We start from the raw sequence: 27,059 nt of genomic DNA on the forward strand, positions 1-27,059 counted from the left end.
GCGGGAGAATTGCCAATGTTCGGGACTGCTGTACGGTGTCAGTGGGCGTTAAAGAATTCCGGGTGGTCGAGGTTAACCCTAAGATTACAAGAGCTCGCCTTAAGGCTCGCTGTGCGTTGACAAGTGAAGATCCGGTAGCCAGGTTTTCAAAATTGGGGCTAAAACTTTTCGACTGTAGCTGGCCATTTTACATGCGACTGCAGAGGCTGACGAGGTGAGCTCTGGCACGAAATATTCCATCTTTTATTGCTTCTGCTGCCCCGGCCTGTGCGTTTTTTTTTTTTTTTTTGCAAATATCAATTTAGATTACGGCGTGTGATGCCTTAGCTACCAGAGTTGATACAGTAGGAGAAACGACGGCCTGATGAATTATCAGTCCTGTTTGTCCAAAACGACAGCGCTGACCTCCAAGTCAACTTTAATGCATGCTCTCAAATTCGCGGTGAATCAGGGCAAGAATATCCTACAGACAGCAGGGCTGACGTTAAAAGTGGCAGAGTATTTTTTTTTTTGTCGCATGTTTTTCGTATGTCACGTCTCTGTGCAGCCGTCGACAATCGGTCTGGGACGAGTCTCCGTCGGACGTGTCCCGCGAAGAGCCGCTCTACATCGTTGCCGCCATTTGGGCGGTGGTGTTCGCCACGGCCCATAGGGGAATACTGAGGATCAAGACGGTGAGTGATCCCGTCTGGGTAACCGCTCACAAATTGAAAGAGAAATTGTAGGATTCATGGAACAAAGAAATCAACAATAAGTTACACGTACTGAAGCCTGTGGTTGAGAATGGAAAACATGTAGCCACCAAGAGCGTTTCATTGAAGTGGTTCTATGTCATCTTCGTATTGGTCACACACACCTTACACATAACTTTTTACTAACGAAACACGGTCAGCCTGCTTGTGAAGAATGTGGAGACATGCTCACAATCAACCATATCCTAATCAGTTGTAAAAGACTTGAAGACCTATGACAGAAGCACTTCCCACAACATTACAATGGGCATATACCATTCCACCCAAGCTTACTTTTAGGAGAAAGGTCACTCATTGACATTTCCTGCATATTCTCGTTCCTAAAAGAAGCAAAGTATCTAAATAAGTTATAGAACCTATAATGACTTTTTAAAGCCTTTTAACATAGTCCAGACTTTTAACCTTGCTTTTGGCGCATGATGGCCTTAGTTGCCTGTGTGCCATAAAACACAACACAACACAAAGCTCACAAATTTGACTGAGAAGGAATATTTTGCTACTCCATTGCCCAGTTATGAAAAGCGTCCCAATTTATTTGTTGCAGTGCATTTAATACTATGCGATTTTAAACTTAGAACTACTATATTAATGACTATATATTTAAATGCAAGAGGCTCACATGAATGTTATTCTGCACTTCGAGACTATGCTGCAATTAGTGTTCCTCTTGCTAGATACTCTCGATGACCTAAGCTAGGCTCAACCTGCAGGTATTCTACGTCTTCATCACGCTGCACATGACTTCCACGCTGCTGCTCCTGGTTCGGGCCTCCACCCTCGCTGGTGCCGTGCAAGGTCTGCATGTGCTGCTGCATCCGAACTGGACCTACATCACAAACCTGGAGGTGCGGAGTTTACATGTACGCGTAACGAAAGCAACAGCAGTAGATTAGGAAGCGAACGACCGATTACCTTCACGGCTGGTCTGAAAATGGCGGCTAACCGGCATGGCCAGTGAGTGAGTGAGTGAAAAACTTTATTAAGTATATTTAAGGGAGGGGGATGTGTAGGTGGGGTCCCTAGTCCGGGATTCCAGCGGCTGCCCGGGACTCCAGCGCTGCCGCTGCTACCCGCGCACGTGTCACGATGGCCCGTTGGGCCTCTAGTCCAGAGCTGGATAGGGCAGCCTCCCACCCCTCAATTGTTGGCACTGCATTCGGATCATCTGGAGGATTGTGTGGGCAGGTCCACACCATGTGGTGCAGGCCTGCCTTTTCCCCGCAATATTTGCATTTGGGGTCGCAGAACCCGGGGTGTATTGTGTTTAAACGGGCTGGTGTGTTATAGGTACCTGTCTGTAGGTGTCGCCATCTAACTTCCTCCGCTTTGGAGAGCCCCTTGGCTGGGGGTGGATATTTTCTGCGAGAGAGTCTGCAGTGCTGTAACCTCTCCGCATACGTCGCCAGAGGGCCGGGATAGGGCGGTGTGGAGGATGGAGGGGTTGAGTCCCGGGGGAGGAGAGCTCGGGCAGCGGCATGGGCGCACTCGTTCCCTTCCACGCCTTGATGTCCCGGTGTCCAGACGAGGCATTTGTCTTGTTCGGGGTGTCCATAATTTTTCAATATTCTGGCAGCCTGGGGACATATTCGCCCTTTGATGTAGTTGCGGTAGGCAGCCATAGAGTCTGTTATTATATAGGCGCAGGTGGTATGCGTGGCGGCTAAAGACTAGACGCAAAGCTGCAATCGCCACCTACAGTCCGGCCTTGTCAGGTGAACTATTCTTCGGCCAATCAATGCCGATGCAGGATGGTTCCTGAGACAGAAACTAGTATTTATTGTTCTTCAAGCATGACAAATCCGTCGTCGCAGTCTGTCATTCGTTGCCGCTAGAGGGCCCTGGAGCAGTGCGGTTTAAGCGTCGGGCATGTGTATACATAAAGTGGCATGTGCGTACCTTCCACGAATAACGTAATACAAACCCTTCTGTGTTACACCACTATGAACAGTGATAAAAAGGCACATCAACAATGGGAAAAGAAATTGATATGCTTCAAAACACACTGTCCGGCTACATTTTCAGATGGGTATTCGCTCAGTTGAATGAACGTATAAGTTATTGCAGTCTGCCGTTTTTCTCGCAGATGTGGTATCATGCTCTCTACGTGTCCGTGGAGAGTGTCGGCGTCACCGGAACCATCTATTTGGGCATCGAGCGGCTCAACTGCTTCAAGAACAGACTTCAAGAGTGGGTGCATCCCCCAACACATGTATTGCCGCAAATGATTTTTTTTGTATTTTTGTTAGCACTCAAAGGTAATTGACGGAGATGCGACGGGATTTGCCTGGAATGTTCGTAACTCTCCCGTTGTATGTGATTATCGTAAATGCGTTACCCGCGTTATCTGAAAACTTCTTCGTCAGCTATGAACTGAGTGCGACCAAGAGAGGAGGTGATTTGATTCCTCGACGACCGCCGATCACGCTTGTTGATTTCGCCGCCGTTAAGTTTCTGTTGCTTTGTGGATCAAGCCAGCCAATGAAATAGTCATTCGCTGTGTTCCCGTTTGCCGCACTGCCCTCATTGGTACGCGACTGCCCCTTAATGGGAAAGGTCGGTTGGTTTTAGTAGGGATGACAAATTTTTTTATAAGACACATTTTTGTAAGACATGCATATGCCGCAAATCTGTGACGCATATTTCAGTCCGTCCGAAGCATGACGGAAGGCGATCAAACTGGTGCATTTGTAAGCGCTAGCTGTTTTCCTCGTTTTTTTCTAAAAACACAGAGACGTGGTGTTCGTGCTCGTGGCGGACACGGCCAGCAAGGGAATTGGCACTGTAACCTCCTTCCTCTTCCTAGGACACCTGTCGGACAGCACGGGAATCAGTGTGCACATGCTAGTGCACGCAGGTAAGTGTTCAATGAAATGGCGAAGAAAGCGCGCTGATTTTGAACTGGGGAAATAACACATTATACAAAGACAGCTTTTGCAAAGACATATTTTACAAAGACAGGTATGTCCATGACTTACGCAGCACTGGAGTTATACCGCGACACGATGATTGGTCAGCGTGCGATGACGTCACGGAAATGCACCACGCTCAGTGGTTCGAATACAGTGACGTCACGCGCTACACACGATGAGACTCGCACTGTGACGCCTTGCGCACTTTATAAGAACAATAATAAAAACAATTATGAATAAGCAATAATATAAATTATACTCCCCCGCTGGTAGAAGTCGGTGACTAATGCGTTTGAGCCGTCCATTTCATTCATTTTGCTCGCAATTTTGAGCACCACAAACTGCAAGATTGAAATTGTATTTCCTGTTGTAAATAACTGACATTTTAGAATCCACCTCCAAATAATAGAGAAGTAGGCAAAAGAACGTGGTTAATAATTATTCCGAGATGAGGGCTCCGCGACTCCGAGCCTGTGACTATCGTGTCCACCTTTAGCACAGCAAGGGCGGGGAACTTCCTTTGCACAGAAGATGGTGACCTGCACCGCGCGTATTATTGGCGTTTTCTGTCTGGTCCACTCTGCTTTCTTCCTGTCTCTTAATATTTCACCTAGTGTTATTAGCTGGGGCATGAAATATAATTTTTCATAGACATATGCTCTGTTTTTTTTTTACTCGCAAAGTCAGGAAGGAGGTGTCAATACTGTAAAATGAAATTATTTCTCAAGGTCGAGGATCGTACGTCTGTTTATCACAGTAGTTAAAGCGCACTAACTATAACTTGAACTCCAGTGTGAACACGGTAACTCTAACCATTTTTGCTGGCTGAGGTGTTCGATACTTTGCTTATTTTCCCCGAAAGGGTGTAGCACGGTTCGCGGAGTCCCTTCCAAGCGCGTACATCTTAGGAATGGGAAAAAGAGGAAAGAAAGCAACGAATGAAATAGAATATAAAATGCATGGTTGGTGCAGCGTGAACTGCTGTCACATTTGTAGCTAAGTAAAACTTCCGCGGCACCACAATCGCAGATTTCAACCTCGTCGTCAGCATCACTCCCCAGGTCGTGAGTCTGGTACCTCACCCGGAGTTCTGGAGCCGCGTTCATTACCTGTGGGTGGTCACTCTGATGATGCCTAAGTTCGTGAGTAATTTATTCTCCAGCATATATAGGTTACGAAAGAGTGCTTCAATTTGTGCTTAGCGACTGCTGGTGTTATTGCTAGGAACAAGCGCAGAGCTTATGCTGTCCATTGAAGGGAAGAACAGAATTGCAGCGACATCTGTAGGGGCGATACGGAATGCATCTGAGTGTCAAAGTTCTCTGGGTGGACGATCTCTGTGGATACATGTAGCTATGCTCGAATTAAAACGAATAGTAAGCTGTTGTGTTTGCTGGCAGTGTTAAAGTAGCCGAATGAAATATCCAGTCTTACTAAGGAAAGGGGGGGGGGGGGGGGGGTCATGTGTTACTAACGCTGCTCACCCATTTATAATAAACGTCCTTCGCATTGACCTGTTGTGTAAGCGATTGAATTAGTGTGAGTTGTAGGCGCTCAGCATTGACAGTGTTAAGCTTCCGGATACAGCAAGCAGTAATGATCAGAGAGGTGGAGATTAGGGGCATAGAGGGAGGGGGAGGGTTGGAGCATGTGACCTATGCGTACTACACCGATGGGTTTCGCCCGAATGCATACAGTGGCCACCGGAGAACAGCATGTAAACCTAAGTTTACTAGCCTTTCTTATGCATTATATAACTTTAGGATTGGACCACTAACGATTCTGGATATCCAAACTGCGACTCTCGCAAGAAGGGTTTTGAAGCCAACGGCGCAGATCCTGCAGAAATCTATCGAGGCAAGTGACCCATATGATAGGCATTTCCTACGCAATTCGGACCCATCGGTTCCGATGTATGAATACCAAGACACGCAGGAAGGCGCTAAAGTGGAACTCAAGGGCGTAAGGGCGGCATTCTTGCCTGCGTAGGATGGGAAATTAGAAAATGAAATGAAAATTCTAGGGCCTGTACATAATTTAGGCGAAGGCGTTAGAACATCCTGCTGAGCCGATAATATCGGAGATTTTGCTATAATGAGGTTCTCCTTTGCAAAGTTTGGTGGGACGTCTCGTCTACACGTTCTTCAATAGTGCAGATAGATTTAGGTTTATTCTGGGCAGTCAATGTAGATTCCTCGCAGCTTATCGTGCCCGACATCATCATCGAGGTGCTGTCCGTGTCTTTTCCGCCAATTCTAGTGAAGAGGAGGGTGACGCACTTCTACACCTGCCTCTTCTTATTCTTCGCAAGCTTTGCTGTCGGCATGCCTGTAAGTATATATGTATAGCGTGCTTTGATTCAGTTACGGAGCATTACGCGTACAGTGTTAGGTTGACCTTGTGTTTACTCGGTGAGATTGCATGCGTTCTTTTTCACAAGGTTCGAAACATACAGGGTGTTTATTTCAGGCTGTAAGAATAAAAAAAATAGGCTTTTTGTGTTATTGGAGAGCTTTTTATGGGGCATCATCGTCAGCTGTGTAGTGAATTAAAGTAGAGTCAAGATGTGCTTATAATGGGCTGGCTAGCTAGTACTGAACATTAAACTTTTGAAATATTTCTGTTATCCTCCTTATCTTAAGATGTGAGCATTACGAAGCACAGCCTGAGCCGTCACGTGGATGAAGTCCGTCCAAGGTCACTAGTGAAAGCGGCCAAGATATAGATGAGAGAGCAGAGATGAGGAGCAATACGGGAAATAATGGAAGAAGTATAGAGGGAGAAAATGAGGCTATGCTTTCATGGACAGAGTGATAGAGGAAATTTTTGAGGGACACTTAAGATCCGCCTTTAATAGATGGAGTCACAAATTTTTCCGAAGGCTAATATTGCTTTGGAACTATGCGTATGTCGTTAATACACATGAATACACTTAAAATTCACCAGGATTATTCATAGAGCTACGAAGGGCTTTATTACATGCGCACACTCGGGAAAGTCAGCGCAAAACTGCTCCAAAATGACGAAGGCCTCCTGGACCTCCTTCAGGGTGCGATTGGGCAGAACTGGAGCCTCGTAACCAGCGGAATATCGCATTTTAGGAAGCTCCATCGCATAAGCTGAGAGAAGCGTGTGAAGAGCAAGCGCTTTCGGCTCCCAGAACGGACTTTACAATCACGCATGCAAAATCGATAAACGCATATCTTAGTTCAGAAATATCGGGTATTATTCTAAAAGAAAAGAAAAACGACCAGCTACTCACCAATCGGCACCTGAAGTGACGTACAGCTATGCATAGATAGATGGCTCATACACTGGAGATGTCCATAATCACCGGGTGACGCCGCGAGGTTAAGGAGAAGGGAAACAGAAACAAATGTTTTGAGACGAGGATGGCCTGCAATCGTAGCCCGTTTGTTATGCGCAAGCTGAGGTTTGGGAAGCCATCATTGCAAACAAAATAGCACCCTTTTCGTGTCTAACTCACACCCTCCAGAAAGGCAGAAAAGGTACATTGAGATATTGTTGCACCTTTTTAATGTGTACAGCAAGCAGCACTGCATCCACTAAAAGGGTGCATCAGTATCTTAATGCACCTTTTTTATAGGGAGTGAATTACAGACACGAAATTTCACCTTTAAGGGTGCGATTTTGTTTACAGTACACTGAGCTATTCGCCCTTGTGGAAGGTGTTTTGAGCCATCACTGGCGGTATTCATAATAACCTGGCTAGGCGTCTTGTCAGGGGTCCCCGCGAGCGTTTTCTTGGATATGAGTTTTCAGGGCCACAGGGTACATTTAACGAGATATTACTGTGTGTTGAGCATCTTTTATAAAGATATGCATCTAAGATTATTCCTACAATTTTGTGAGCATTAATTTTAAGCGTCATTCCTTCGACCTCGGTAGTGCATATGCACACAATTATAAAGCTCGTCCATTTTTAAACTTTGCTGATATTTGTTTTCTAAACCACTTCAAATTGTGCTGTAAAACTCGGTATTACCAAAAGAATATGTTGTAGGTATCAGGCAGACGATTAAGATAGAGCTTCATTGATAAACATCAACTTGGAATTCTTTTTCCGTACTTTGTGATTCATTTTATTTATTTTTTTGCAGATAAACTGAAAACATATCATGGGCATAGTTGGCCTTCATGCACTTTCTACAGGCGCCAACAGTACTACTTTTAGAAATTCTATACTCCGTTTCATACATCAAGTGCAACACTACCAAAGCTACAGCTCTTGCTTGCGCTCTCCGCATCCGCGATAAAAAATAGTGCCTGCTCTTGAGGAGGGAAAATAATAGTTGTTTTGTCTGCAAGCTTAATACATTTTACATTTGCCATCAACTTCATAAAAAGCACCTTTTTTAGGGAGAAAAGGTCGGGTTCGGCTAATTTGTATGTTTTTCTTATGTCGTTTTTGTTCGTGCCGCGTTCTGCTGCCCCGCAACCTTGCCAGCTGTGCCACCAGATGGCGCTGGCTGTGCCCTCCGCGCTGCGCATCTCTTTTTGAGAAAATGATTCTTTGGTGCGCATTTTTCCTATAAGATCCGCTCTGTGAAGATGTCTAAGCATGCGAAGCATGTTATTGCAAACGTGTATGCTCGAAATAGAGCCTGTTTCGGCAGGAACTACTCGCCTACAGAACGAGCGCGTAGTGATACGCCTCCTGTTTTTTTTCTTGCGGACTACGTCCGTAGCTTTCGCTGCGTTGCACCTGATGTATGAAACGGAGTATAGTTAGATGCGTTCTATAATTTGACTTTGAGTTGTTTGACACTGAAAACAAAACGGCCGCCTCCGCTGGAAACAACGAGATACCTATCGCGAAGCTCGCTAGATGGCAGCAGACATGCTGCCTGAGAAGATTGTGCACGAGCTCTGTTGTAAATTTACAGTAATTATTCGATTACTCTGCTGCTTTAGTAGCTAATTATTGGTGTAAAAAAATTTTCCCCTTCTTATTTATTGTCTGTCTTTACCGAGTTTTCGTGCGTGTGCTCCAGAGCATACATCATGCGATTAGGGCGCCCTGTTAAAATTGCTACTTTTTTTACTGCTGTTTTTCTTTCTCACCTAGGGTGGAACGAAGATGGTGTCTGTTTTATCGTACCATCAAAACAATTTCCGGTTGTTGCTCCTGGTGCTCGAGATTTTGGTCATTCTCCAGCTATACGGTGAGTCCACAGGGCGTGATTCGCAGCCGGAAAGAAAGGGAAAATAAAAGAATGAAAAATTAATCGCATTATCGCCTTAGTAATGCACAGGATGTGTGTATAGTCATGCAGATAATCCCCTGCTGGGAACACGGGCATGGTTATACAAACGTTGTTTGTCTTTAATAGCAAATAATCTCGCTCATACCAGAACCGACCATAAATTCACGAGCAAAGGCAAAAAGGCTTCTAAGGTAGTCTCTCTGTCTATCTGCGTTGAGTCGAGCTCGAGTATTCTGTAGGCGTGCGCCTCTCACTCAAGCATCCCTGAATCCTGGCGTCGCCGATGGGCGGCTTGAGCCTCTCGGTGACAGGCGGCAAGGTCTGCGGGCGTTGTGGTCTTGCGGCGGTTGTATGCCAGACTCTATGGTGAGGGACTTGAATTCTCGACCGGCCGTTATGTCGTCTTTTCACTGACACACCTGGCGGCTCGCCCCCGGCACAGGTAGCTTCGGACTGCTGGTCCTTCCTTGAACGCTAGGGCGGCGGTGAGCGGAGGCCCTACAGTCTTGCGATCGTGGTAGGAGCTGCTTCTGGTTGGAGCTTCTGCTAGGCGTTGTTTATACATCCGACTCACACGAAGTTTGCGCTCAAAGCAAACAGCGAAACCTTTCGCCCACGTCTATTCTGCATGCATTCAATGCGGAAATGCATGCAAATTATTTTCCTCTGTCACAGATTTCTCGCCCCTCCATCCTTCTACTAAGTTTTCTGTCCTCGGCGCATCCGAAGGTCGGAATAGCAGACTCGTGGAAGCTGAAAGAAGATGGCAGGGAAACAGCTAAGTTCTCGCCACACAAGCCACTCTACAGCACCTGGATACTTGTCCTGTTATACAGAAGTGTTGCGCCACGGGGTCAGCAGGGTCCGTATTCCGAGTTTGCGTCGTTATCGAAAGTGTCGCTATCTCTCCGAACCCGAGTCATCTGATTGGTGGAAACGCCGGAACATGATGTTGCCACATTCTTCCTGTTCCGTAGCGGCAACACACGATTCCGGCGTTTTGACCAATCAGATGACTCGAGGTCACGTGAGATAGCGACACTTCGATAACGACGCAAACTCGGAATATGGGCCCAAGGCCCCTACTCGAAACAGGAGGAGGAAAAGCTGTTATTTAACCAATCGGAGATGGGTGGAGGGTATAGCCATCCTCTTCTGGCGGTGTCGCCCGCTAGCCCGGGGATAAACTGGTGGCTATTGCCCCGTTCATTCGTTATTAAAGGGATGCTGAGGATAATTGAAGTTGGCTTGTATTGATATAATATCAGCTCCTATCTCATACTTACCGTAAAGGAAGCTCTCATTGTTAAGTAAAAAATATCAGGAATTAAAATACAAGTATCGCCACCTGTAATCTGAAAGTATAAGCGCCATGACGAACAAAAGTTGCAGGCTGAGAAATATGTATTAAGATTAAGCGCCTGAATTTAAAGCACGTTGTTTCGAAACCACCAGTGCGCTTTTATTGAGCAAGGAATGAAAAAAAAAAAAAGGCAACCGAAGTAGCCTGTTTGTTGGAAGCCAAACAAAAACAGCACTTTACAGTGTAAAGGGCGGACCCTTTGTTTTGGCATATTTCCACCTGTATTGGTATTCGGTTTCAGCGCTTCGATTTTGGAGTGCAGGACGCAAGAAACAGTCAAAGCTCCCCTTTAAGTGCTCTTCGGACGAAGGTCACGTTTTGGCATGCACTCCTGTTAAAAACGTTAGTAGGAAATCGGGCCGGATTGCTAATTATACAGCGGTTTATTCTACAGAATGGAACTGGAAGTTGTCATACAGGATGGCTCTTCTATATACTCTGTGGGCTGGTTTGGCGGGAGAAGAAAGGACTGAAAGTAGCTAAGAACAGAAAAATATCACGGCTGCATTTTGAGAAAAAAATTTAAGCATAATCTGAGTGCTTCAATCAGCATAACCCTTGCCGTGCACTGAAACTGAATTTATTATTTTTGCTTGTGAATAGTAGGATACAACTTCAGGAAATATAAATTGGTAAGTAAGGGCCATATTGTACGCGGTGCGTGCATTACTCCGCTAATCAATGAACGAAATCAGTCTTCGATATTGTACTATGCTAAACAGGTCACAGGCATCGAAATTATAATCTTATATTTTGGTCTGATGCTTAACGTTTTCTTCAGGTGACAGGAAAAGATTTAACAGCCGACTGCTCTCTGTCACCGAGGGATTACGTGTGTGTGTGTGTGGGAGGGGGGGGGGGGGGTGTCACTGTAGGCTTGAGTCACCTTCGATTATAGCGTAACCACGCTTTCCCCAGTTTTCACATTTTTATGTCTAAAAACTCCTATTAGGGTTAGCCTTTGCTCTTCAGACACGCATATCTTTCTTTTGTTTTGCTATTAGCATGTGTAACGATGTCCTGCATCCTCAATAAACACTGGACTTAGTAGAAACGCCTCATAATATTCTGGTTATTCGGTGCTATTGGGTAATCGCCTGAGAACGGACGAAACTCGTGCTACATACAGTGCTATCTGGGGAACAATTCTTGGCATAGCGCTTCGTTTAGCTTCACATGCTTGCGGAGCAGTGACGTCGGTAAATCACTTTCGACTAGGCGTTTATTGGTGTAAGTACTCAAGGTACCATGGAACAAACGAGATATATCCAGAAGTACGAGATATAGCAAGCACTCGCAGATTATGACTGGCAGCTTACCGGTATCGCTCAAGAGGAAAGTATACAACAGTTGCATCTTGCCTGTACTCACCTATGGGGCTGAAACGTGGAGGCTAACCAAGAGAGTTCTACTTAAGTTGAGGACAACCCAGAGGGCTATGGAACGAAAAATGGTAGGGGTAACATTAAGAGATAGAAAGCGTGCAGAGTGGGTCAGAGAAATAACTCAAGTTACCGACATTCTAGTGGAAATTAAGAAGAAGAAATGGACATGGGCAGGACATGTAGTGCGAAGAGAGGATAACCGATGGTCGCTTAGGGTAACAAACTGGATTCCAAGGGGAGGAAAGCGTAGCAGGGGGCGGCAGAAAGTTAGGTGGGCGGATGAGGTTAAGAAGTTAGCAGGGGTCAAGTGGATGCAGCTAGCACAGAACCGGGTTAAGTGGTGAAATATGGGAGAGGCCTTCGCCCTGCAGTGGGTATAGTCAGGCTGATGATGATGACCTCAGCGAAGGAAACGGTAGAAAATGTGAAAAAAAAAGCCCTGTTTCTATTTTTTTTTTACTTCTGCCACAATACGTGGTTTCTTCTTTTCCACTATTTAACATCTGTAGATAGCAATCCAGTCTTCAGTTGTCTTCTCGGCGGCTGAACGATGGCTGGTGCAGCATCGGTAGCTTCTTTTGCTATCGACACCTTGCAACACGTCGGCGCTGTACATATAGTCTATCCGCCTCAGCTCGCAAGAGCATCACATGCTCTCTGAGCACGTCCTTTTTCTATGCTATGACGCCGAAGTCGCTGAAGTTCAGGTCGGAAAACTTTGCTGTAGGGATCGGGATACACATAGCGAGTCTGGTGCAAACGAAGGTAGTACTACGCCTTACAAATGGTGCAACTCCGCGCCGGTGGAAACTTGCACTTCTGACGTCGCTAGAGAGCACCGCTAGCAGCCAACAGTCACGAAGACCGCGTTTAAATGAGTTTAGGTCTTTTTTCGAAGATTTCGACATCAGCGAAACCAAAAACCCAAATAAGAGCCTTCGAAACTTTGAATCGATACCTTTCAGCAATAAACGCGTCTTTTGCTGCCAGGCAAGCGGCAACAAAGCCATGAAATTCCGAGATGTCGCATTTCACAAGGAAAAAAAGTCCCTTAGGCCTGTACTCAGTGCCCCTTTAGAAGGGAAGTAGCTTTCGTCTGTCATGTTTTCTTCACCAGACATGGTGAAAGCGTACGGGTCCCCGTCTTTCGCTAACTCGGACATTTTCTGGCGACTATACTGCTTCTTTCACGGTAGTCGGGAAAACTAGCGGTGCATAAATAAATAAATAAATAAATAAATAAATAAATAAATAAATAAATAAATAAATAAATAAATAAATAAATAAATAAATAAATAAATAAATAAATAAATAAATAAATAAATAAATAAATAAATAAATAAATAAATAAATAAATAAATAAATAAATAAATAAATAAATAAATAAATAAATAAATGAGAAGGGTTCAACGCTGCTGAACCTAATTTGGAGCGAAAGCATTAGCTGCGGGGGACCGAGCGTTCTTCTTCTTCTGCTTCTTCTTATTCTTCTTATCCTTTCTTCTTCTTCTTCTTTTCCTTCCTCTTCTTTTTCTTCTTATTCTTTATTTTTATTCTTCTTCTTCTTCTTCTTATTCTTATTCGTGGCTGTTCAAGGTCATTCGTGACTGCGGCCACGGACTACGCGACGGGCCGAAACCTGACGTAATATTGCTTTCGCAATAAATAAATGTCCGAATGTGTACAATTGAAGTGGTGCATCTTTTAGCGAGGGGTAGTTTGATAAAGACCGATAGCAGTTAATAAACCACGAGTAGAGTGGTGTTTGTTGAGAGTGTTGGAGTAGCTGGGTGCAGTGTGGTTGTGGTGCGGCGTGGGCGTATCGGTATCTGGATGCAATGCAAGCGTGACCCACGACTGGTCACTTGCAGTCCCGCATCCCTCCGGTCAAGTAACGGTTCATTTCGGCAGACTTAGTTAAGACGGACGAGAAGGGATAAGGACTGAAGGACAGAGAGAGGGAACTTACGGTCGTCCCAAGCGTCGGCATTGTGTTCGGACTAATGAAAGACCGGCGTTCTAGCAAGCCAGCATTACGTGTGGCCGTGCGTGATGCTTTCTTTTACTTCATCCTAACTAAGCGCTACTCGCTGTCATGACGTCATGGGCTAAAGCACTAAAGGCGGCACCGCGCAAATGCAAAATGTTTCCTTTAAAGCTGCCGCATTAAAGGTATTGCTTTTGGGTAACCTGCTAGGTTGTACGAAATTAACGGCAGGTATGCCTTCATGATGGCGTAATGCCTACGATTGGTTTGTCGTTGACAACATGGGCTTCTTGGTCACATAGGAGTGTGGTGTGGGGGCGAGACAGCGCTTCCATTGGAAGCAATGACTTGGGGACAACCTGAGCGTAGATACAACTTCCAACTGTGTATTAAAGCCGTTTTATTTCTAGCAAAAAATCTGCGCACGCAGCACATAAAGGCTTATCTGCGCATGCGTAAGCAATATGCAAATAGAAACTACACTGAAATTTAAATTTGATTTGGTTCTGCACAATACATGGTAATAACGTGCCGGAAATATGCAACAGGATGTCCCAGTGTGGACTGATAGGCCTGTCGTCTCGTCAGAGTGCAACCAAAATGTTGAACAGTCCGTTGACACACTTGAACGGCTTTCCTGATCCCTGAACTCATCTGTTTGCCGCCTACTAGTAGCGAAAACAGCGTAACGTAGCGGAGATACTTAAGTTGTAATTTTAAGAGTACCGAGAGCTCGGGTTCTGTGTGAACATTTGCGGACTCTTCCGAATCGCTGCAAGAGTTGGTCTATAAAATATTTCCTACGATCGTACAGACTAGTTACATAGGCCGCAGAAAATCATCGGGATGTGGCGAACATTCAAAATTTCCGCGGTGGTTTTGCGCAGCGATGTGACATGTGGCGACGACAGTGGAAACTAAAAACGCTTGTTCAGGTATCTTGGGGTCCACGCGGATGACACCGTACCCTGCACGAAAAAAAAAAAAGGCATATAAGTAAAAAAAATAGTGAGAACAGATTTTGAAGCCACCTTCGGAGAACGACACTGAAACTTAGTGCGCATAATATGATGGAACAGAACCTCGAGACAAATGTGCGCATGTTTAATGTTTATAAAAATATACCGCATTAAAAAGAAAACCGCTCATTTTTTCTCACAGGTGTCAAGAGACTTGGGGTGGATTCCAGGTTTATGACGGACGAGGAACCAGGCTTCTTTGTCAAACTTTGCTGGACATCGCTGACTCCGGTGATCCTTCTTGTGAGTGCCACGTCGCAGTCTTTGGCCAATTCATTAGTGCGAGAAAAATTAATAATTTATTAATTTAATTAGCTATTAGTTCATTTATCTTCAAAAGATCGTAGGGGACCTCATATAATGGTAATCTGCTTGAGGGAGGGGGGGAGGTAGCAGAAGGTTATTACCGTGGTTACCGTGGCTTTGAAGGGACCAATACTGACGACGGTCGCCATTCATATGGAAGGCCATTCCACTTAGGAACTGTTCTGCAGAAGCGTGATTGATATGACATGTTTATCTGCGAGATTGTTTGAGATAGACGGCATTGTTTGAGATAGACGACGGATAGACAAGGAGGAACACCAGACAACTGGACTTGCGCTAAACTACTAACAGTTTGTTAAAGCGCTTCCTGCTTTTAACAAACTGTTAGTAGTTCAGCGCAAGTCCAGTTGTCTGGTGTTCGTCCTTGTCTATCCGCGTTGCATCTTTATATAAAACACTTTGAAATCAGCCCTTATCGATATACATAGACTTTTGCTCTCTAACGACAAAGGGTACGCGTTCATTTAAAGCGGAAACACAGGTATCGCTGTTTTCAAAATTCTGCAGATAAGGGTTTAACGAGCTTTTGGAGCAGTGGAAGGATGACGTTTTGTTTGACATTTTTTTTTTTACTCTTGGTCTCTTCGTGTCACGTGGATTGTGTATTGTGTATAAAAGCTGCTCCCTGCATACTTTCAATAAACTGTTGGTGGTAGTTGAGCTCCAGTCCTGGGCCCGCTTGCACAAAACAATCTTAAGACTGTCTTAGCTAAGTCCAGACTTAACTGGAGTCTAAAGAATAGGCCAATAGCATGGCCGCTTAAGACTGGAGTCAAGACTGGGCTTCAGTCCTGACTTGAATAAGTCGCTTGTATGATTACGACTCTAGTGCTGTCTTGGTTAAGACACAAGGACGCCAGGTGTCTAAGTAGAGAAATTAGGGAAATACAGGGATGCGCTGGAACTGTCTTTGCTGTAAGATGTACACATTCCGTCAATTTTGCGTTGTGTAAAATCCGTGCCATTGCTTTTTGCGGCTTAAGATTGTGTTACGAGGAAAAATGCCCCAAGTGGTTGCTGAGGCCGTTCTGGGAAGCCACTCTGGTGAACATGAACCCGAAGCGTTCGACGTTCGGAACACGAGCCGTCTTAAATTAGCTTGGTCTTTCTAAAGACACCATTTAAGTCTGGACTTAGCTCGGACTTTATCGTGCAAGCCGGCCCTGTTGTCTTGAGTTCGGCTTCGTCTATTCGCGCTGACTCTTATTATTATGCATTCTCACCAAAAAGCCCAAACCAAGACTCTAGTTCAACATGTCTCTAGTCATCCTTCAAGACAATTGCGTCCTCCAGCAACTAGACCATTAGTATCTGTTGAGTGTTCGCATCTCGGAAGTGTCTCAGCGGAACACCACCGGTGTGCATGTGTGCAGGCTCTTCTCTGGATGAAGCTGATGCCTAGTCCCACGTCAGGGAAGCGCCACTACCCCCTCTTGCTGACAGCGTTTATCACCTGGCTGGAAGCCGTGGAGATCAGCTGTATCCTGGTGTACGCTTTCATCTATGCGCTGTTCACGGATATGGTGAGTCTGAAAGACACTGCCCAAGTATGTGCTGAGTCGAGGATGTCAAAGCGTACTTGGACCTGTTTTGGTGCAGCTATGCGACTTTCACTGAAGTCATAAAATCATCCTGACGATTTCCTTTATTTTTTAAATATGTGGATGTTAAAAAACGTTTTCTTGAGTGACATATATTTACCTTTCTTCCTTCCAGAAACTTTTCGGGGAGGGTAGATTTTATGCAATGATAGAAAATTTGTTTCTGTTCAGAATCCAACAAAGCGATGTATCCAGATTTATAATTATTAAGGCTGTCTGCCGATTTCGGGTACTTAAGCTCGGTTCAAAATTTTCATCTGCTAAGAAGTTTCATGAAGCAACCATGAGGTGTATCTGGAAAGAATGGGGGTAGCCTTAAAGCGGTGAAGAGAAAATTGGGCATAGGCTAAAATCAGATGTATGCACTAAGGGACAAGGCGGTCAATGTCATCACGAATATGGACAGGATAGTCAAAGTAGTCGAGGAGTTTTATACTGATCTATATAGTCGCCGATGTAATCGGGACAACAATGAAATAGGCAGCAGCGAAAAGCAGTCAGACGTTCCGCCAGCAACGAAGGACGAGGTTAAGAAATCTTTAGAAACTATTAAAAGGAGGAAAGCAGCTGGGAAGGATCAGGTAACTACAGTTTTGTTGAAGGACGGGGGGAGGGGGGATATCGTGATAGAAGAACTCGCAACCCTGTATACGTAATGTCTGGTGTCATCGATGGTCCGTATCCAGGCCGTATCCTTATAGCTTACTATCTGTTATATGTAAGGTGTTTACTAAGGTAATCACTACCAGAATCGGGACAATCTTAGACTTCAGTCAAGCAAAAGATCAAGCAGGTTTGCGGAAAGGGTACTATACTATAGATCATGTCCACACCATCAGCCAGGTGATAGAAAAATGCTCGGAATATAACCCGCCTTTATATGTAGAATTAATTGATTACGAAAAATTATTTAATGCAGTGGAAACCTAGGTAGTCATAAATGCACTACACAATCAGGGTGTAGGGGAACCGTATGTTAAAGTACTGGAAGATATCTAAAGTGGTTGCACTGCAACCATAGTTCTGCATAAGAAAGTAACAAAATTACCATAAGGAAAGGTGTTGGGCAAGGAGACACGATCTTCACAGTACTATTTACAGCTTTCTTAGAGGAAGTATTCAGAGACTTGGAATGGGATCAGTTAGGGATAAGGGTAGATGGAGAATACCCCAGTAATCTGCGATTCACTGTTAACATTGCCTTGCTAAGTAACTCTGGGGATGAACAGCAAAGAATGGTTGATGTCCTAGACAGGAATAGCAGAAAGGTAGGTTTGAAAATTATTATGCAGAAGACTTAAGGTAATGTGCTACAGTCTCAGGAAGGAACATCAGTACACAGTATGTAGCGAAGCACTGGAAGTGGTAGGCGAATATGTCTACTTAGGGCAGGCAGTAACCGCAGATCCAGACCATAACAGGGAAATAAATAAGATTGTGATGGAGCGCAATTGACAGCATTTGGACATTATGACAAGCAGCGTATCAGTAGCACTCAAGAGGAAATTATTCGACAGTTTCATCTTACCTATGCTCACTTATGGTGCTGAAACGTGGAGGCTAACGAAAAGGGTTCTACTTATGTCTAGGACAACGCAGAGGGCGATGGATAGAAAAAAATGGTTGGTGTAACGTTAAGAGATAGGAAGCGCGCAGAGTGGGTCAGAGAAATCATCATCATCATCATCTCGCAGGGCCTGCGAGACTGTCTGGTGCCACTGCCTACGTGGGTGCCCGATGGCTGGGAGCTGGCCATGTTCTACCGGCAGCAACTGATCGCCGAGGACACAGACCTGGCGACCGACGTTGAGAGGCGGGGACCTACGGCGCGGCCTAAGCCACCACCTAAGCGCCGCGTAGGAGTTTTATTGTGCTATAATGTCACTCAGTCTGGCGAGAGACAGGGTCATATACGTGAACGACAGAAATTAATCGTCACACACTATTACTGATTGAACGTTAGCCCAGAGGCAGCGTGTGCCTTTAGGGACGATCGGGACCTCTCTCTCTCTCTCTCTCTCTCTCTCTCTCTCTCACACACACACACACACACACACACACACACACACACACACACACACACACACACACACACACACACACACACACACACACACACACACACACACACACACACACACACACACACACACACACACACACACACACACACACACACACACACACACACACACACACACACACACACACACACACACACACACACACACACACACACACACACACACACACACACACACGCACGCACGCACACACACACACACACACACACACACACACACACACACACACACACGCACGCACGCACACACAAAAATTAGCAAAAAAGTAATTTGTTACTCGCTTATTTCCGTAATAGTTCGTCAAAGATGTAACAGATGTCGCAATAGATGTCGAAGATGTTCGTGTTACAACGGAGAACAACGCCGACACAGTTTTTTTTTTTATTACACGGGGCCCTTTAACGTTAAGCGTTGACAGACGCCTCACCGACCGAAGCTTTCAGCAGCTTTTGTGGCCTGCGATGTAAAATGTTTGTTGCTTCCGTCTCGATAGTGGTTCACACGCTACAGCTTTCCTTACCTCCCCCCTCCCCCCCCCCCCTCCTTGCCCACGTGCTCTGACGACCACGTGCCGGTGCGTTAGCGGCCGTGAAAGTCGTTGGCGTACGCCTACTTATTTGCCGCCTTCGGGCAGCTGCGTCAGTCGGAAAATCTCGCATTCCTTGTAGGTTGCCGAGGGGTGGCAGCCAGTTGCATAAGTTACAGACTGTCGGCCTCGTGTTTAACCCGAGCGTCTTGGACAACACCACTGCGCTTTCGGCTTTGCGGAGTACTTGATTAGTTGATTCGGTCCGGTGGGTAAGACAATAGGATATAAACATAGGTGCCTTATTCTGCGTTTGTAGTCCCGATTCGAATGACCATGAGAGGACCATTTGAGACCTTTCGGCGGATAATGCAGAACAGCTCATGCAGATTGATGCGCAAAGTCGCAAAGTTTTGATGTTTTTTTTTCCATTTTGACGCAATTTAACCGACTGAAAGGTTCTGCAACCTTGAGGTGTTTGTGGGGTTAACAGTCTGTTTCTCACGCCCACTATACGAAAGTAAATGTAGGTGAAAAGCTGATCTCAAATCCTGACGTGGCTTAATGGACTGCGCAATGGGCTCTGTATTCCCTCGAAGTGAAAAATAGGCTCAGAGAGCAGGTGTTTGTTATTGATTGCCTTCAGGGTGCATTGATGCTTAGTTTTCATGATATACTGTTATGGCAAATATACATTTTTTTTTGTTTCACTGGCCTCTTCTTGAGACGTCGCAATACTGCTGCGAAGGATGGGATTTTCGTCTGTCATGAGATAGAATATGAGTGCTGCCGGTAAAGAATTGTTTTTGTTTCGAATAGAAAAAAACAATATCCACGTTTGCGGCTTACGTGTAACAAATCAGCATCTCCTAGCCGAATAACTTTGTCACTGCACTCTCAGCGTAGGCGCGGAGGTGCAGGAATGGCGATTCTTCCGAGAACTCCGTTCATCAAAATGACGTTCCTTCAACAAAGAGCGATCGCATTGTTCTTTCTTCTTTCCCGCCAGCGGCTGTCGGGGTCGCACTCTTCGAGCGACTTGTTGGGCACTCACCTGATCCTGACAAGCGAGGCTGTGGCCAGCCCGTCAACCAGCGACTGGAGATACGACAGCTCGGATGAACAGAGCGGCAAGCCAAGCGTCAAGTGGCGCTCATCAGAACCGGTGGGTGTCAGCTGAAACAGCTGGACCTCTTCAAGAACGCAGCCATGCCATGCGAGCTGATGTCAACTTGTTTTATTATGCCTTTCTGTACGCGTGCGCACTGTATGGTTGGAAATGTTCGTCTTTGTGGAGGATAGAGAGTTGGCCTCAAGCAGTGTGCATTGCATATAGTTACTTTTATTGGCCAGCTGAGAGAGTTCAGCGCTTGTTGAGCTGACTAGAGCTTACGTCGTAAACTCTGAGTAATTTTGAGGAGGTTGAGATTGACTAGAGAAATAAAGCCTGAACAACAGAAAGCAGGAAAGGGAAGAAAAAAAATACAGCGATGCGTTTGTCTCTTTAGGTGCAGTAATGCAAAAGCATCGCGAGTTCTGTCACGCCACCTGGAGGATTCGCCCTACGCTACATTCACGGACCTCGTCCGCACTCGCCCAGATGGTGTATTTGTATGTCGTATTTGCGTAGGTTAAATGAAGAAGTGGCGCAGATGAAATTTCATGAAGACGACACAAGTCTGTTTTGCGCAGCAGGCATATTTAGCTGCGGCGAGAGTCAATTGTTCTCCTGAGAAGGGAAGCTGGTCTGTTCGTACTGGCGCGGATTAGAAACAAACGTTGCAGGGATTTTCTTTAGTCGTTGTTTTGGGCGGACATGCTTTACACTCCATTCAAATTCCTTTACACAATTCCTTTACGCGCCACTCTTGAGACCAGATGTGGTTTCGCATTAAAGAGTAGCATCATGCGTATTAACCTTTTATCTTGCGGTTACTGAAGATTAAGCAAGAAATTCGAAAACATCTATATAGTAATGCACTCATATTCATTCGCGCACGCCCTCAGAATTTCTGGGCGTTACATATCTGCAGTCACTCTGCAAAGGAGCTAAGTTCTTGGAGACACTATTGGCGGTGTTTAAATATCCCGTTGTCTTTAGCAATGCCAGAAAAGCTGACGCCGTTCTGCAATGTCAAATATTATGTGATCTCTTACTCTTGAAACGTCACCATGGGTCATTTATTCGCGAAAAATCAATAGAGATTTCGGACTAGCTTTACAGAATAATATCAATTTGAGACAAGGTTAGCTTTCTAGATCCAGATGAGGTCTAAAGAAAAAATATATATATATGAGTGTTTGCTGATGGCCTAGTTCGTGTTATTCGCTGATCTTTAAAAACTGCTCGACGAAAGAGTGCAAAAAGTGTGGGGCGCTTAAGCCACCATAAACGGCAAATGCTGCAGCACTGGAAACGACTTCGCCGTTAGAGATGACTGCCATTGCAGTTAACGTGCTCGTTGTAACTTTTGTTTGCTCATTTTGTTAAAATTTTAGCACTATAAAGGTTCTAGGCCATATAATGTGAGAAGCACATTTTCCAGCTTCTAGCGCAGTCGCAAACTCGACATCTCGGGGTCGCAGGACAATGCGATGCAGTCGGCTACAAACAGCGCTCGGTCACGTCATCTGCCACTCGCCAGAACACCCGCCAACGCAGCCACGAAATTATTCGATTAGTCGAGAGCTTCTTGATGTCATGAAGTCACTTGACAAAGCCGAGCGCTGATTGGCTGGTGGTGTGTGACGCCATGACACCTCGGGACACTTCTCGGCCAATAGGAACTTTTCATGACATTGCCTGAAGGCGATTTTTCTGATTAATTAAACCCTTAATTATTTCGCGTTAAATATTAACGGCCACAGAATCCCATCTGTGTGCGCTTTGCTTGACCTGTAACTTTAGTCCTCGTTTTGGCGCGCTGCTGTTTTAGGTTTTGTGACTTAAACAACAAAATAGACCAGGTGACATTCAGCGATTATGTTGTCAGTCCTGCTGTTCATTCTCAGCGCGGCTCGTATATGACAGCAGTAGTGCACAAGCAGATCAATTAAGGGGAAATGTAGCTTACGGGGGTCTCGGTTCTGGCAGTCTTGAAGCCATAGGTAGCGTAAGAGGGTTCTAGCACAGCTTTCGCCCTCGCTCTTGATCACGTTCTACGTGACGCTGGCGGTAACAAAGGACGTTCTACGTCCGCCGCTATGGCTGAGGGTGGCGCTGGTGAACACTCTCAAGATTCGTATACAGACAACATAAATACCCAAGAAAGTAGCAGGGGGGACAGCGGCCGATGTAGCTCAGTTGGAAGAGCACCGGACGCGATATTCGGAGGTCGTGGGTTCGGATCCCACCATCGGCACGTTGTTTTTTCTTCTACTTTGTGTTTAATTATCTTTCCCCAAAACAGATTACATTACTAATTTCTGTGATTATCTAAGCAAACATTAAAAAAAAAAAAAGACATAAAAGTACCATCCCCAACGCTTTCCTTGGCCTCGCCGACTGTTGGCTTCTTTCCTTCAAGCAGTAGTGCACGTTATACAGAAAACTACCGGTGGCCGTGTTAGGGACGCATCGCTGTATATTTGCACGAGAGTGAACAGTTACAGGCTACTTGATTTCAGTACAAGGCCTACCTCTTCACGAGTGCTACATCGGTTATCGCTTGGAATGTACTTAAGCTCCAGGCTGTGTTTCTGTATTCAAGGCGAACCCTCGAGTTATCGGCCCATACGGGTGCACCAACATAATCACGTTGAGGGTCGTCCTTTTTACTCGTAGGGAGAATACAATACTCGAGCAGGTGGTCCTTCTCTTCGAGCTACCATTATCTCTGACACGACCGCACATTGAAACAAATTGGAACAGGCACAGAAAAACAAGGAGGTACTGTTTTGAATGACCTGCCACTTCGCTTTGAGGCGCGGCCTGGTCAGTCGAAATTGGCGTTCCGAAGGGAGCGTCCACCTGCTAGATGCTTCATCCTATGAGCGTGCGGCACCGTACATGACACCAACAGCCGTGTGGCCCCATTGGACCATGATCAGATAAGGATAAATGTACAGAGAGACATTAGGATTCATATCACTGTTCATGTCTAGCATGAATGTCGGTTTGACAAGTAATGCTCATCCAGTCACTAAATCGGCTGATTTAAGTAAATCGAAATCTGTCATTCAAACGGTCAAGTTTGAGGTTAGTGTGACTGCTTAGAGCCAGCTAAGGACTTGTATTAAAAAAGAAACCCAAAGGGCATTGAAGATAATACCCAAGTTCTACACAGTGATTTGGTTCTATAGTGAACCTTCTGTCTTTCTAGTCGCAGCGGGTAAGGTGTGAGGGATGCACCGCTTGTCAGCATAGGTGATCCACCCTGTATGTCTGCAGGTCATTCGCGAATCTGGCACCTTCCACAAGTCCCTTTCGCTGAGCGCCGTGCGGCGCGCTGCCAGATCCAAGGCCGGCTCAAATCCACCACGCCCACGGGCAGTCCTCCGAAGCAAGGCCGTGCGTTCGAGTGCAGCTTCTCGATCCTCACGCCGTCCAAGCGAGTCGGGGCATCCTGCATTACTGCTGCCGCTGCCCGTACACGAGAATGAGAGCGCCCAACCGACTGCTGCTGGTGCTCCTAAGTCACCAGAACCGGACGCCGATCATCTGTCTGTCGAAGCTTGCGACTACGCGCTGCATGTTATCGGTGACCTGTTTCGCGAGCTCGAACATCCGGCTTACTCGACCCTCCGCCAGCGTTCTGCGAAAGCACAGACTGATTTGGCTGAAATCCAGGAACAGCTTTCGGGTCGACCTTCGCTTTGTGAAGAACACCCTGTCGATGCAAAAGCTCTTTCCCCAGAGCCTGAAGCAGCAGCTCCTGTAAAGCATGTACCAGGACTGCGCAGTCCCAAGTCACGAGAAGATAAGCCAGCCCCAAGCGAAAAGCCTGTGTTGCAACCAACCGTCGCCAAATCGGCGGTAAGCGATGCTGCTCCTGCTGGTCTCTCCCTTCCCGAAGGACCGGTCCTCCCGCCACCCTCACCTATGAAGGAAGCCGCCCGACCGGGACTACTAAACCACTTGTCACCCATCGACCATCGAGTCACTCCCAGAGGGTCTATGGAAGTTGGAGGAGCACAGCATGCTCAGCGCGAACGGCCACAGCATGACGTGCCAAAACGGCGAGCGAAAAAGGCTTTGGCGCACAAACACAAAACTGCCAGGTCTCCCCACGATGGTGCCGTTGCCTCCAAACAGCCTTCGCTACCAACTGAGGCGGTAGCGAAGAACATGCCATCGGGCGCTGCTTCTCCCGTGCCACGGCCAACGGCTGGACCGTCGAACCAAAAGAGTCCTCTAGAGTTGGCTTTCAACCAACTCGAGAAAGCACCTTCACCGGCACCCCCGCCACTCGGAGCGAAAACTATAACGACAGAGGCGTCTGGTAAGAGAGTGGCTTCGCCACCCGCTACTAACCAGGTGGGGCTGCCCAGGAAACTGCCGTCTCCTGCACGGAAGACGCGACGCAGCCCAGAGGCGGCTGTGTCACCTCTAAAGGCAGCGCCCATTGGCAAAGCACGGTCCCAGAAAGCAGCTCACGCCAAGCTGCACGCAGGGAGGCTCTCGAATGAGGTCTTACCAGTTGTGGATGTAGGTAACGCATCAGCAGTGCCACAGCTTGGCCAGGCGCCCAAGCCGAAGGCCAAGAAAAGGAAGATCCAGAAAGAGGCTCCAAAGAAGAAGGCACATGACCGCGGCCTTCCCGAAGGAGGAGGGCCCAAGGCTCAGGACAACGCTGCTGTGGTTTCGACACCCGCTGGCGGACCTTCTAAGGTGAGGCTACGGAACTGGAACAGGAATGGTACTCCTTGACATGGGTTCAAAAGCGCAATAGGTGAGGTACTTTCGCGTTCTTCCACTCATTTTCAATTTAAACTGAGTTGCTTAGCCCCTTGTTGCATTGTTAAAAATTAAGCGGGCAAACAGATTTTTGGTGGTTTTCTACCTTATAATGATGTATTTCTTATAGAAACCAGATATTCGGTTAAACATAATTTTTTGAAAACTCTCAGAAAACACTGGCAGAGTAGGCCTGTATTTAGTAACATCAAGATTGCCAGTTCTCTTAGATAGGCATGCAAAACAGCATGATAAGTGAGAGTTGCGTTTTGTGCAGAAATATCGCCAATATAAGTAGAGATATTACGATACGATGCCCCGACCAAATTTTTATCAATCAGCGATACTTCTGGGGAATATAAACAGACAGAGAAAGAAGCGATTAATTAGATAACGAGACACAGTTGGAGATGTCTGCTTGCGGCAGTGTTGATTGGACTACGGTGCCGTGATCTTAGCTTGCTATTCCACACGGGGGAAAATATGGTGGTTTCCCTTTGTACCCAAAAGAGTACCCTCTACGTCATTCATTGTAGGTTCAGCGACAACGGTTTTCTTATGCCACATGGAAAACTTAGACACGGCTTACGGAGAGTGCTTTCTCATCTTGCAGGGACGGGCCCTACCGCAGTCTCAGAGACGGTCGCAGAGGGAATCCACGATGACCGTTGACAGCGCCGACAAGCTCACCGTTGCTCATGGTGCCTCCACACCACAACCAGGAGGCGTTGGTGCAGCAGCTTCGCCCTCAGCTGCAAAACAGACGCCTGTGACCGCAGAACCGCACATGGCGTCAGCCATCACAGCCTTGCCACCGGAGAACCAGGCGGACAATCTGGCTCCTGCGTCACCGCAAGTTGTTTCGGTCGAAGGCGCCAAGCGAGTCGACACAGAGGCAGGTTCCGGACATAGGTCTTTGGAGAATGACCGAATAGGGGCAGGAAGCAGCGCTCCGGACGGCGTGCCGTAGAAGACTGGTACTCCGAACTTTGTGCCCGACTGTGGCAAATAGCGTTAGACGTCTTTGTCTTCGACTTGACGTCTACGTGTCTAATATCTAGATACGGTACTCACCACGTCGTCATCCGATCTGATGTGGTGCAATGTTTCTGTGTTTTGCATCTCCCAGAATGGTTCGAAGGAGTTCAAGGGGGAACCCTCGAAATCAGCACGTCGTTGGCCGGAATGCCAAATACTGAGAGGGACAGCCTCGCCTGGCGCAAGCTTTTAGAGGCCCGTGAAGTTTATAACTGTCGCGGTGCCTTTATTGTTGAAGCTACCAAGTGGCCGTGACTTTAAGTGCGTTTGCGAATGCGCACTCTCCGCGTAACATAGCGCATAGTGGAGGCGGCCTTGTTAGTCGCCACTGGTAATTTGCATGACTTGTGTCAGTGCGCTTCGCGGCAAGTATAATACCACTTGCTCAGTATGATGTACATGTGTTTCACTTTTCGCCTTTCTCGGTTTCTTTAATAAAAGCAGCCTTGAACAGCGGTCGTATTTTATAAGCTATCTGTACGACTTCAGGGCATGAACTCTTATTTCCTTTGATGTGGGTCTGCAGCATTGTGCGCGACTGCTCTCGCGTAATGACGCACCGCCCTAAATGGAGCGCTGAAAAGAAAGGGCGGATATTGATATCCTCATTTGGGTGGAGACAATAGTGCCCCACAAGAGTGGGATCACGGACTGGCGGCAGTTAGTATATTGCGGCGAGGCACCGTTGCTATGAATTGTCCAGGTCAAATACACGGAAAGGGAAATGCTGCCGGTTTTGGCAGCTGCGTTTTTAATTACACTCGCCTTCTTGTTTTTAATTTATTGGAGGTCAGAGCAAGGTCGTGTGCGGCGTAAGAAGTCCCTCGATTTAGCTTTGACGCAGATAACAGCGAACACATTAACAGGACGCTTTGTTTTTCTGGTCGTCGCATTTTGCATAATGGAAACCAGGTGCGCCAGCAGAACTGTGATCACTTCTGAAA

The 27,059-nt window shown here is 46.4% G+C and overlaps 1 protein-coding gene across 1 annotated transcript; it reads left to right on the plus strand.

Moving 5' to 3' along the window:
• Positions 1-191: 191 nt before the first annotated feature.
• LOC146189604 (uncharacterized) lies at positions 192-26,047 on the plus strand. The gene is made up of 14 exons (XM_084605304.1): positions 192-214; positions 548-674; positions 1,463-1,597; positions 2,836-2,939; positions 3,482-3,606; positions 4,691-4,807; positions 5,852-5,991; positions 8,751-8,847; positions 14,786-14,886; positions 16,344-16,493; positions 18,266-18,427; positions 20,191-20,346; positions 23,572-25,011; positions 25,691-26,047. Exons 1-14 carry the CDS (start codon positions 192-194, stop codon positions 26,045-26,047), a joined length of 3,234 nt encoding a protein of 1,077 aa, XP_084461430.1.
• The last annotated feature ends 1,012 nt before the right edge of the window (positions 26,048-27,059 follow it).

This window comes from Amblyomma maculatum, chromosome 5 (assembly GCF_055883805.1).
Source record: "Amblyomma maculatum isolate TAMU_Amacu chromosome 5, ASM5588380v1, whole genome shotgun sequence".
NCBI lineage: Eukaryota > Metazoa > Arthropoda > Arachnida > Ixodida > Ixodidae > Amblyomma > Amblyomma maculatum.

Bases quoted from the DNA above. Each gene is read 5' to 3' on its own strand.
- LOC146189604 (XM_084605304.1), top strand. From the start codon at position 192: ATGCGACTGCAGAGGCTGACGAG. The intron at 1,598-2,835 runs GTGCGGAGTTTA...TTTTTCTCGCAG, and splicing joins CCTACATCACAAACCTGGAG to ATGTGGTATCATGCTCTCTA. The intron at 16,494-18,265 runs GTGAGTCTGAAA...ATCATCTCGCAG, and splicing joins ATGCGCTGTTCACGGATATG to GGCCTGCGAGACTGTCTGGT.